Source organism: Peromyscus californicus, unplaced genomic scaffold (assembly GCF_007827085.1).
Source record: "Peromyscus californicus insignis strain IS unplaced genomic scaffold, ASM782708v3 Scaffold_16__1_contigs__length_79575227, whole genome shotgun sequence".
Lineage (NCBI taxonomy): Eukaryota > Metazoa > Chordata > Mammalia > Rodentia > Cricetidae > Peromyscus > Peromyscus californicus.
In genome coordinates, this window is record NW_026294458.1 from 9,355,978 (window position 1) to 9,368,460 (window position 12,483).

Below are 12,483 nucleotides of genomic sequence, written 5' to 3' on the forward strand. Positions count from 1 at the left end.
AAGCAATTAATCATGTTAATTTTGTAGAAACAAGTCAATATCAGCATACATAGTATCATTTTACAGTAATATTATACACTCATAAGGTATAATGTGTCATATTACGTTAGGATAGTAATTGTTGAATTTCTGTTATTGATATCATTGACTGTAATGTTATGAATTAAACATGCAAATAATTGTACTAGTGTGTAATAATGAACATACTATTTAACCTTAACCAGTTATGAGTAACCAGAAAGGTATGACATGTTTGTGGGAAATATTACATTTCCAATAGGCAACACTACTCTGGAATTCTCCAGGGGAACTGAAATATGAGTAGAGAGGAAATGCTCAAGTTTTTCTGGGAGAGAATGTCCCAAAGACTCTTGTCATGGCCCCCAGGACCTCCTTATTCCTCAGGCTGTAGATGATGGGGTTGAGCATGGGGGTGAGGATAGTGTAGAAGACAGCCAGAATCTTATCTTCTGTTGGGGAACGGAGACTCCTAGGACGAAGGTAAGTGTAGACGAAAGGTGCATAGTAAAATGTCACCACAGTTAAGTGAGTTGAACATGTGGTGAAGGCCTTTTTTTTTCCCTCTTTTGAGCGCATATGGAAGACAGTAAAAAGGACCCGTCCATAGGAAACTGCAATGCCAAGGAAAGGAAATAAAAGAAACAGGCATGTGCTCACAAATACCATGTACTCATAAACCCAAGTGTCCATACAGGCCAGAGGCACCATGGCAGGGACATCACAGAAGAAATGGTTAATGGACCTAGAATGGCAGTAAGGAATGTGAAGGAGATAGACTGTGTGTGATAAGGAGTTAATGGAGCCAAGTGTCCAAGATCCTATGATCATCTTCAGACACTTCATTTTGCTCATGCGAATAGGATAATGAAGGTGGTGGCAGATGGCCACAAAACGGTCATAGGCCATGGAGGCCAGGAGCAAGCCCTCAGAACCTGCCATGGTCAGAAAGAAAAAGGATTGCACTCCACAGCCCAGTAAGGTAATGCTTTTCTGGCCAGAGAGGAAGTTGAATGCCATCTTGGGAACAGTGGAAGAAATATACATCATGTCCATGAGAGAGAGCTGACTGAGGAGAATGTACATGGGAGTGTGGAGCCTGGGATCCACACGAATGAGGTGGATCATTGTTGAGTTGCCAAGCAAGGCCACAGAGAATATGCAGATGATGAGCAGCAAAAGCAGAAGGCCTGTTTGGTTTTGTGGAAACAACCCTAACAAAATGAAGTCACTTGAGCTCTGATTCCATTTCTCCATGAAAATGTATTGCTTTCTCTTTCTTCAAAAGTGACCTGAAAGTAAAATGCACTTATATAAAGTAGAACAGGAGAATAAAGAGGAACTGGCTTGGAATGAATGCTTGCACTGAATTGTTCTTCCTCCAACACCGTCCTTCTGTTGAATTTATTTTGAAATCTGAGCTGAATGTTTCTTCCGTCTTGCCTCTGGCCAAGTTCTCAGTTCAGAGACACCTGTATGGTCATTTTAAAACCAAGGGTGGCAACATGAGTAAGATGGCTCACACATTTCCTCCTAGATAACTCCATGCAAGACCATTACTCAAGATCATCAAGCCACCTTATAAAACTAAGAAAGCCTCTATCTTCTGCATCACTTACTTCCTGGCCCTGTTCTCATAATTGACCACAGTGCAGACAGATCCCAGAGACCTGCTCCTTGTGCTCTGCCTCTCACATTCTCTAATGAATCTTTGCCATTCCTGAAAATAACATCCACTCCCAATTCATTGTTCTGGAACTAACAGGATTTCTATATGTTCAGATCCACACTAATCATAAGATGCTACTTCCATAAGGAATGCTTTGGTTTATGTAAATTTTAAAGATACCAATTGAATACACACTTACAATAAAAGTGTTTATACAAAAAACAAAATAAATATAATAAATGATACACATTGCCTAATATGCCTAATGTGTTTTTGTTATATTTTACAATTATAAATATTATACACACATGCCCCAGTAGTATAAATATTTATATGTACTGTTTTCCCCTCTTCCTATGCAGCTCAGATCTTTATACTCCACTGAGAGGAGTGAGAACCCCTTAAAAATATGTTCATGGGAAAAGAAAATGTGTAGGTATGCATTCTTGACTCTGCATACCCATATTTTTCAATCGTTGTATTTTCATTCATTTAATTCTAGGTATTTGTGTGGGGTATGGGTGCATGCATATAAAGTCAATGATTCCTTGTACTCTTTAAAAAAAAGCATGGTAGACAAAGGGTAAGAGACAGCTGGGCATGGTGCCTTGAGCCACCAGGTGTGGGCACCATGTAAGCAGGTCTGTGAGAAGTCCCTTACTCAAAGTAATCAGCAAGGAACAGGGTCAGGAGAGAAAGTAAACAAGGACAAAAAAAACCAAACAAACGTGATGAGTGGTTGGGCAGGGAAGATGTGAGGGCAATTGTATATGAAGAAGAGGAGTTGAAATCTGATCTAGATAAGATGGGAGAACAGGAGGAGCACTGTGTTCTTAGGTACATTTCTACACCTCAGATGGAATGGAATGCTCATGTTCAGAAAGCTGCTGTCAGGACCCTGCAGAGAAGATTACTTAGAGGGAATAAGAATATCTGATAACTTACCTGAATTTGAAAACAGAACTACACTCCCCCCACACTCCCCACAAAAGAAAATCACTGACACCTACTCATTGAGGATAGTGGGTTGCCTACCTGGACACAGGCTCCTGTTTAATGATTCACTGATGTCTACTCCCTGGCACAGCACTTACACACATCAGGCTCTCAACCTGTGTGCCTGTTGAAATGAATAAAAAATTATCCTTAGAGATGATAGGTTATTCTGATCATACTGACAAAACTGACATTATGTTTAAAATCCAGTCCTCTGCGTCATGCCTTATGAATAAAGAAGAATGTCTTAAGGACACTTTCTTTTACGTCCTTGAACACTGGTTTGGTCATAGAGAAAGGAATATTCCAGTCATCCTCTCAGGAGTGTTCTAGCAGCCATCTTTGGACACAGTCTGCACTAAACTTACAGTTCATGTTTGATTTCTATAAAAGGGATATACAGGTGTGTGCTCTCAGATCACTTCTGAGTAATTCATGAACACACTTTGAAGACAGTTACTGCAGTAATTATTTTGTTTCCAATGTTTAGACATGGTCATCTCGGCAGTTAATATTGGGGAATAGCTATATTTAGGGGTGTGGATACCTGGACCTTAAGGATTAAGATCTAAGGCATTGATCTAAACAGAGCTAAAGATTTTTATATTGATGACCAGATAATTGCAATAGGCTTCTGTGTATGTATGCATGGTTTTTCCAGACAGGGTTTCTTTGTGTAGCCTTGGCTACCCTGGAACTTGCTCAGTAGACCAGGCTGGCCTCAAACTTGGAGATCCACCTACCTCTGCCTCCCAAATGCTGTGATTAAAGGCATGCACCACCACCTTGCTGAGTACCGGCTTCATTTAACAAAAAGTCACTGAAAGAATTGTATTATTGATTACATTTTAATTTTAAAAACTTCCAATGTCTTCAAGGCAGATGTAATGTCAGTGTGCCCCGTGAGCATTCCAAAAGACACGGAAAACAAAGAGATGTTTAAAGCCTTGCTGTAAAAGTTTTATTGTATAGAAGTGCTACATATACAGAATGCTAGATTAATTTTGCCAAAGTTATAGATATGTAAACACAACAGGGACACACAGTTAGCAAAAAAAATCTACAAAACACAAGACCAGGCAGATAACTGAACATTGACATCTCTGCTTAGTCTGAAAAACTCCATGGGACTCTTGAGAACTTGAACCTCAATGAGCTGTCTGCATTCAGCATGTATTAGGTCCTCCAGAAATGTCCGTCTCTTTCCTCCATTCCACATCTTAGCTTTTGAGAAACCTCAACACCAGAAAAAATGCAGCCTCTTATTTATGGTCACAACCTTCAAAAACAACCCGTTGTAGAATTCAAACATGTTTACAATTTTTCCTCTTGCATTTTAAGCTCATTTTTGCTTTTCTAATTTGTTATGAAAATCCTACAAAGGGCTTCCTCAGTACGAGAAAACCAGAGTCTCCCCTAGTTAACCTAACCCATACCAACTCTGCTCCATAATGTCTTCTGGACTCAGTTTATAAAAGGATCTTATACTTGTGTTTGTGTTGGTGAAAAAAAGTTACCCTTATAGTACAGCCATTCCCTGTAGACAGTTTCTGGGTCGTGAGAAGTCTTCAGCTTCCCCTCTTTGTTCAAGTCCCCTGCCAGGTACACCACAAGATCATCTCCCTGTGCAACAGCCACAGTTGAAGTCCAAAAATCTGCTACCTACACAAGAGTCCCTTCTTCCATCAAAATATCAAAAAGAAACTTTAAAGAATTATCTACTACTGTTTCATCTTACACATGATGAAACCAAGAGAACATTATTAACCCTCATGAAATATTTACATGTTTACTGCTCATATATAAAACATCATTCTTACTAATTAAATGAAACAGAGATATTTTGGATTTATTTCCCACAGACTATACTCATGAAAGACAGAATGGTAAATGCTGTATTTTATATGCACAGCCTTGGATCACCAAGTCTTAGATGTTCCTCCTTTTCCTCTAATTGATCCCTCATGTCTAAATCTACAGAGACAAAGCTTTGGCCATTTCTCCTGACTTGGCTGCTCTGGGGTAGCTCAGTTCTGAACTTAGAGAAATAAATGCATAATGATCGCCACTCCTGAAATCACAGGATATCTGAAGATAGACTAAGGAGGGTGACTGCATTATTTCAGAATGTGACTTAAGAGATGTAAAAGATACTGGGATATATTATATTATTATAGTCCCCAATTTAAGTGTTAGGCCCAAAGGGGTACAAATTGATATACTAAAACATTGATCTAGACAGAAACTGTACTTTAGTCAGAGGTTGAAGCAGAGGTCTTGTAAAGTGGATCTTCAGACTCAGGGTCATCCAGGCTGACAGATCCACCACTGATTAGAAAAACAAGTTGATTGAATTTCAAAAGAAATTAAAGATTGTGACCTAATATTTGTTTTTTACAATCTGAGAAATGTTTCAGGAACTAGAAAGAAGGATGTATGCTACTTGCATGTGAAGTGTCTACATAGAAGCAGAAATGAGGAGACATAATCTTACTGTGCTACTCAATCCACAGGAAGTAGATTAATAAACATTTGTGGTACTTAAGATATGTAAGTGTGCCCTGAATCTCATTGTACAAATAGGTGAGAGCTTATTATTGAATGGCATTGTACTCAACAAATACTAGTGATGGGTGTGATGTGGAGCAAACTTTTACAAATAGTTCAGCTCCTTTAATACTACTTGTGGAAAAGTTATAAATGCATATGAATGTTTATTATTATACTTTATGGATAACATCTATGTTATCCATTGCATTGCCTAGAAAGCCGCATAGACCAATCATTCCCTCAGGGTCTTACAATACTTGCATAGTCCATATGTAACACTGAACTATGACTGGAAAAAAGGCCAAAACATGATGACAGACCTCACCTAAGAATAATAGGAATACAAGAAGGAGGAGAATCCCAGCTCAAATCCTATGAAATATAGTCAACAAAATCATAGAAAAAAATATTTCCTAACAGAAAAGGACATAGCTATAAAGGTACAAGAAGCTTACAGAACACCAAATAGATTGGATGAGAAAAAAAGTTCCCATGACAGATAATAAACAAAACACTAAACATATAGAATAAAGAAAGAATTTTTAAAGTAACAAGGGAAAAAGTCCAAGTAACATGTAAAGACACACCTATTAGAGTTACATCGAATTCTCAATGGAGACTGTAAAACCCAGAAGGGCCTGGACAGATGTCTATCAGACTCTAAGAAACCATGGATGCCAATTCAGACTACTATAACCAGAAAAATTTCAATTACCATAAATGCAGAACATGAGACACTTAAAGACAATGTCAAATTTAAAGAATATCTATCAACAAATCCAGCTAACAAACACGGGTTAACAGAATAGATACAAAGCAAGATCCATCCTCTGCTGTATACAAGAAACACCTCAACACCAAAACCTAGCTCTGGGTTTGTTTTTATTTAATAAGACCTTCTAACAATTTGTGCTACAAAAGATAGACATTAACTTACAGTAAAGGGTTGAAAAGAAGATTTTCCAAGCAAATGAATGTAGGAAGCATGCTGGTGTACCTATTCTAATATTTAACACAGTAGATTTACAATCAAAATTAATCAAAAGAGAGGTCAGCACATCTTTAAAGTATACAGTCTGATTTAATTCCTCAGTTTTTTCTGTTCTCCAATGTTTCTCCTCAGCTGTCATTCCTTTTTCATTAGCATTTACAAAATCCAAAGCATTCCCCAGTAAAGCACTATGCAATCTATTTCTGGGGGTCTTTATTACCCCACTTCTGTTTGTTTACTATATCCTTTAGACTTCACTTTGATCTTTCTATGACTGCTTGCCCCGTAGGATTGTGTGTTATACCTGTAATATGTTTTATATTGTAATAAGCAAAAAACTGTTTCATTTACCAGAGATATATGCTGGGGCATTGTCGGTCTTAATTTGTCCAGGTATACACATGATGGCCATAACTTCTAGCAAATGTGTGATTACAGAATCAGCCTTTTCAGAACTCAAAGCAGTTGCCCATTAAAATACTGAATAGGTGTCAATGATGTGGTATATAAATTTTAAATTTCCATATTCTACAAAATAAAACACATCCATCTGCCAAATTTCATTCCTTTGAGTACCTTTTGGGTTACTTCCTGCAGGTAGTGGAGTTTGGTTGTATAAAGAACAACTAGAACATTTCCTTATAATTTCGTAGACTTATTGCCCAGTGATGGAAAAATCATTTTTCAAACCCTTGCTATTGATATGATTGTTTTTATGAAATTCTGAGGCTTCCAGAACATTTTCTATCAAGAGTTGATCAATTTCAACATTATCTTGTGCTAGAGGGCCTGCAGACCCATATGGGATCAGATGTTTGTTATATATGAGGGATGATTCCTATTCCTGATTATTTTTTTTTAATTTATTTTAATTTATTTTGCAATAAAAGTCAGTTCTACATATCAGTCACAGATTCCCTTGTTCTCCCCCCTCCCGTCCCCCTCACCTTCCCCCCAACGCCCCCCCCCCATTCCCATCTCCTCCAGGGTAAAGCCTTCCCCACAGACTGAGGTCAACCTGGTAGACTCAGTCCAGGTAGGTCTAGTACCCTCCTCCCAGGCCAAGCCAAACAATCCTGCATAGGCCCCAGGTTTCAAACAGCCAACTCATGCAATGAGCACAAGATCTGGTCCCACTGCCTGGATGCCTCCCAAACAGATCAAGCCAATCAACTGTCTCACCCATTCGGAGGGCCTGATCCAGTGTGGACCCCTCAGCCATTGGTTCATAGTTCATGTGTTTCCATTCATTTGGCTATTTGTCCCTGTGCTTTATCCAACCTTGGTCTCAACAATTCTCGCTCATATAAACCCTCCTCATTCTCGTTGATTGGACTCCCAGAGATCCACCCAGGGCCTAGTCATGGATCTCTGCATCCAGATCCCTCAGTAGTTGGATGAGGTTTCTAGCACAACAATTAGGGTGTTTGGCCATCCCATCACCAGAGTAGGTCAGTTCGGGCTGTCTCTCGACCATTGCCAGCAGTCTGTTGTGTGGGTATCTTTGTGGATTTCTGTGGGCCTCTCTAGCACTTTGCTTCTTCCTGTTCTCATGTGGTCTTCATTTACCATGGTCTCCTATTCCTTGTTCTCCCTCTCTGTTGTTGATCCAGCTGGGATCTCCCGCTCCCCCAAGCTCTCGTTCCCTCGACCCTCGCCTTTCATTACCCCCACTCATGTCCAGGCTGTTCATGTAGATCTCATTCCATTTCTCTGTCATTGGGCGATCCCTGTGTCTTTCTTGGGGTCCTGTTTTCCGGGTAGCCTCCCTGGTGATGTGAGTAGCAGACAATTCATCCTTGTTTCATGTCTAGTATCCTGCTATGAGTGAGTACATACCATGTTTGTCTTTCTGAGTCTGGGTTACCTCACTCAGGATGATTTTTTCTAGATCCATCCATTTGTCTGCAAACCTCATGATGCCATTGTTTTTTTCTGCTGAGTAGTATTCCATTGTGTATATGTACCACATTTTGTTTATCCATTCTTCAGTTGAAGGGCATCTGGGTTGTTTCCATGTTCTGGCTATTACAAACAATGCTGATATGAACATAGCTGAACAAGTGCTCTTATGGTGTGGTTGAGCATTTCTTGGGTATATGCCCAAGAGTGGTATAGCTGGATCTTGGGGGAGATTGATTCCCAATTTTCTAAGAAAGCGACATATTGATTTCCAAAGTGGTTGTACAAGCTTGCATTCCCACCAGCGGTGGAGGAGAGTTCCCCTAGCTCCACATCCTCTCCAGCATAAGGTGTCTTCAGTGTTTTTGATCTTAGCCATTCTGACAGGCGTAAGGTGGTATCTCAGAGTCGTTTTGATTTGCATTTCCCTGATGATTAGGGATGATGAGCAATTCCTTAAATGTCTTTCGGCCATTTGAGTTTCCTCTGTTGAGAATTCTCTGTTTAGTTCTATAGCCCATTTCTTAATTGGACTGTTGGGCATTTTGATGTCTAATTTCTTGAGTTCCTTATATATTCTGGATATCAGTCCTCTGTCAGATGTGGGGTTGGTGAATATCTTTTCCCATTCTGTAGGCTGTCGCTTTGCCTTGTTGACCGTATCCTTTGCTCTACAAAAGCTTCTCAGTTTCAAGAGGTCCCATTGATTGATTGTTTCTCTCAGAGTCTGTGCTACTGGTGTTCTATTTAGGAAGTAGTCTCCAATGCCAATGCGTTCAAGACTACTTCCTACTTTCTCTTCTAGCAGGTTCAGAGTAGCTGGATTTATGTTGAGGTCCTTGATCCACTTGGACTTAAGTTTTGTGCACGGTGATAGATATGGATCTATTTGCAGCCTTCTACATGTTGATATCCAGTTTTGCCAGCACCATTTGTTGAAGATGCTTTCTTTTTTCCATTGTGCACTTTTGGCTTCTTTGTCAAAAATTATATGTTCATAGGTGTGCGGATTAATGTCAGGGTCTTCAATTCGATTCCATTGGTCCACATGTCGGTTTCTATGCCAGTACCAAGCTGTTTTTATTACTGTAGCTCTATAGTAGAGCTTGAAGTCAGGGATCGTGATGCCTCCAGAAGTTGTGTTATTGTACAGGATTCCTTTGGCTATCCTGGGTTTTTTGTTTTTCCATATGAATTTGAGTATTATTCTTTCCAGGTCTGTGAAGAATTGTGTTGGTATTTTGATGGGGATTGCATTGAATCTGTAGATTGCTTTTGGTAAGATTGCCATTTTTACTATGTTAGTCCTGCCTATCCATGAGCATGGGAGATCTTTCCATTTTCTGACATCTTCTTCAATTTCTTTTTTCAGGGACTTAAAGTTCTTGTCATATAGGTCCTTCACTTGCTTGGTTAGTGTTACCCCAAGGTATTTTATGTCATTTGTGGCTATAGTAAAGGGTGATGTATCTCTGATTTCCTTCTCTGCTTCTTTGTCCATTGTATATAGGAGGGCTACTGATTTTTTTGAGTTGATCTTGTATCCTGCTATGTTGCTGAAGGTGTTTATAAGCTGTATCAGTTCCTTGGTGGAATCTTTGGGGTCGCTCAAGTATACTATCAGGTCATCTGCAAATAGGGAAAGCTTGACTTCTTCCTTTCCAATTTGTATCCCCTTAATCTCCTTATGTTGTCTTATTGCTCTGGCTAGAACTTCAAGTACTATATTGAATAAGTATGGGGAGAGTGGACAGCCTTGCCTCGTTCCTGATTTTAGTGGAATTGCTTTGAGTTTCTCTCCATTTAATTTGATGTTGGCTGTTGGCTTGCTGTAAATTGCCTTTATTATGTTTAGGTATGTTCCCTGTATTCCTGATCGCTCCAATACCTTTATCATGAAGGGGTGTTGGATTTTGTCAAATGCCTTTTCTGCATCCAGTGAGATGATCATATGGTTTTTTTCTTTGAGTTTGTTTATATGGTGTATTACATTGATGGACTTTCGTATGTTGAACCACCCTTGCATCCCTGGAATGAATCCTACTTGATCATGGTGGATAATTGTTTTGATGTGTTTTTGGAGTCTGTTTGCCAGTATTTTATTGAGTATTTTTGCATCAATGTTCATGAGGGAGATCGGTCTGTAGTTCTCTTTCTTTGTTGTATCCTTGTTTGGTTTAGGAATTAGGGTAATTGTAGCCTCGTAGAAGGAGTTTGGTAATGTTCCTTCTGTTTCTATTGTGTGGAACAATTTAGAGAGTATTGGTATTAACTCTTCTTTGAAGATCTGGTAGAATTCTGCGCTGAAACCATCTGGTCCTGGGCTTTTTTTGGTTGGGAGACTTTTAATGACTGTTTCTATTTCGTTAGGGGTTATTGGACTATTTAAATAGTTTATCTGGTCTTGATTTAACTTAGGTATGTGGTACCTATCCAGAAAGTTATCCATTTCTTTTAGGTTTTCCAGTTTTGTCGAATAGAGGTTTTTGAAGTATGACCTGATGATTCTCTGGATTTCCTCAATGTCTGTTGTTATGTCCCCCTTTTCATTTCTGATTTTGTTGATTTGGATGCTCTCTCTCTGTCTTTTGGTTAGTTTGGATAAGGGCTTGTCTATCTTGTTGATTTTCTCAAAGAACCAACTCTTTGTTTCATTAATTTTTTGTATTGTTCTCTTTGTTTCTATTTTATTGATTTCAGCTCTCACTTTGATAATTTCCTGGCGTCTATTTTTCCTGGGAGACTGTGCTTCTTCTTGTTCTAGAGCTTTCAGGTATGCTGTTAAGTCTCTAGCGTGAGATTTCTCCAACTTATTTATGTGGGCATTTAGTGCTATGAATTTCCCTCTTAGTACTGCTTTCATAGTGTCCCATAAATTTGGATAAGTGGTGTCTTCATTTTCATTGATCTCTAGGAAGTCTTTAATTTCTTTCTTTATTTCTTCCTTAACCCATTGGTGATTCAGTTGGGTATTATTCAGTTTCCATGAGATTGCAGGTTTTCTGTAGTTTTTGTTGTTGTTGAAATCCAACTTTAGACCATGGTGGTCTGATAGAACACAGGAGGTTATTCCAATTGTTTTGTATCTGTTTAGATTTGTTTTGTGGCCAAGTATGTGGTCAATTTTAGAGAAGGTTCCATGGGGTGCTGAGAAGAAGGTATATTCTTTTTTGTTAGGATGGAATGTTCTGTAGATATCGATTAAGTCCATTTGAGTCATGACATCAGTTAAGTCCTTTATTTCTCTGTTAAGTTTCAATTTGGGAGATCTGTCCAGTGGTGAAAGTGGGGTGTTGAGGTCTCCCACTATTAATGTGTGGGGTTTTATATGTGATTTAAGCTTTAGTAATGTTTCTTTTACATATGTGGGTGCCCTTGTGTTTGGGGCATAAATATTCAGAATTGAGACTTCATCTTGGTGGATCTTTCCTGTGATGAGTATGTAATGCCCTTCTTGATCTCTTTTGATTGATTTTAGTTTGAAGTCTATTTTGCTGGATATCAGGATGGCTACACCCGCTTGTTTCTTAAGACCGTATGATTGGAAAGTCTTTTCCCAGCCTTTTATTTTTAGGTAGTGTCTATCTTTGAATTTGAGATGTGTTTCTTGTATGCAGCAGAAAGATGGGTCCTGCTTTCGTATCCATTCTGTAAGCCTATGTCTTTTTATAGGTGAATTAAGTCCATTGATATTGAGGGAAATTAATGACCAGTGATTGTTCATTCCTGTTATTTTTTGGTGGTGATGTGTGGGTACTTCTATACGTTGGGGTTTACTGCTGTGGCTTTATCTGTTGCCTGTGTTTTCGAGGGTGTATCTGACTTCCTTAGGTTGGAATTTTCCTTCTAGTGCTTTCTGTAGGGCTGGGTTTGTGGATAAGTATTGTTTAAATCTGGCTTTGTCATGGAATGTCTTGTTCACTCCATCTATGGTGATTGAAAGTTTTGCTGGGTATATTAGTCTAGGCTGACATCCATGGTCTCTTAGTGTCTGCATTACATCTGTCCAGGTTCTTCTGGCTTTCAAAGTCTCCATTGAGAAATCGGGTGTTATTCTGATGGATTTGCCTTTATATGTCACTTGGCCTTTTTCCTTTGCTGCTCTTAATATTCTTTCTTTATTCTGTACGTTTAGTTGTTTAACTATTATGTGGCGAGGGGACTTTTTTTGGGGGTCTAGTCTGTTTGGTGTTCTATAAGCTTCTTGTATCTTCATAGGCATTTCCTTCTTTAAGTTGGGAAAGTTTTCTTCTATGATCTTGTTGAATATATTTTCTGTGCCCTTGAGTTGGTATTCTTCTCCTTCTTCGACCCCTATTATTCTTTTTTTTTTTTTTTTTTTTTTGGTTTTTCGAGA

At 38.9% G+C, this 12,483-nt stretch overlaps 1 protein-coding gene across 1 annotated transcript; it reads right to left on the bottom strand.

Annotated features, from left to right (window-relative positions):
* Positions 1-336: 336 nt before the first annotated feature.
* Positions 337-1,275, bottom strand: LOC128111664 (olfactory receptor 2L13-like). The gene has a single exon (XM_052739891.1). It carries the CDS (start codon positions 1,273-1,275, stop codon positions 337-339), a length of 939 nt encoding a protein of 312 aa, XP_052595851.1.
* Positions 1,276-12,483: the final 11,208 nt, after the last annotated feature.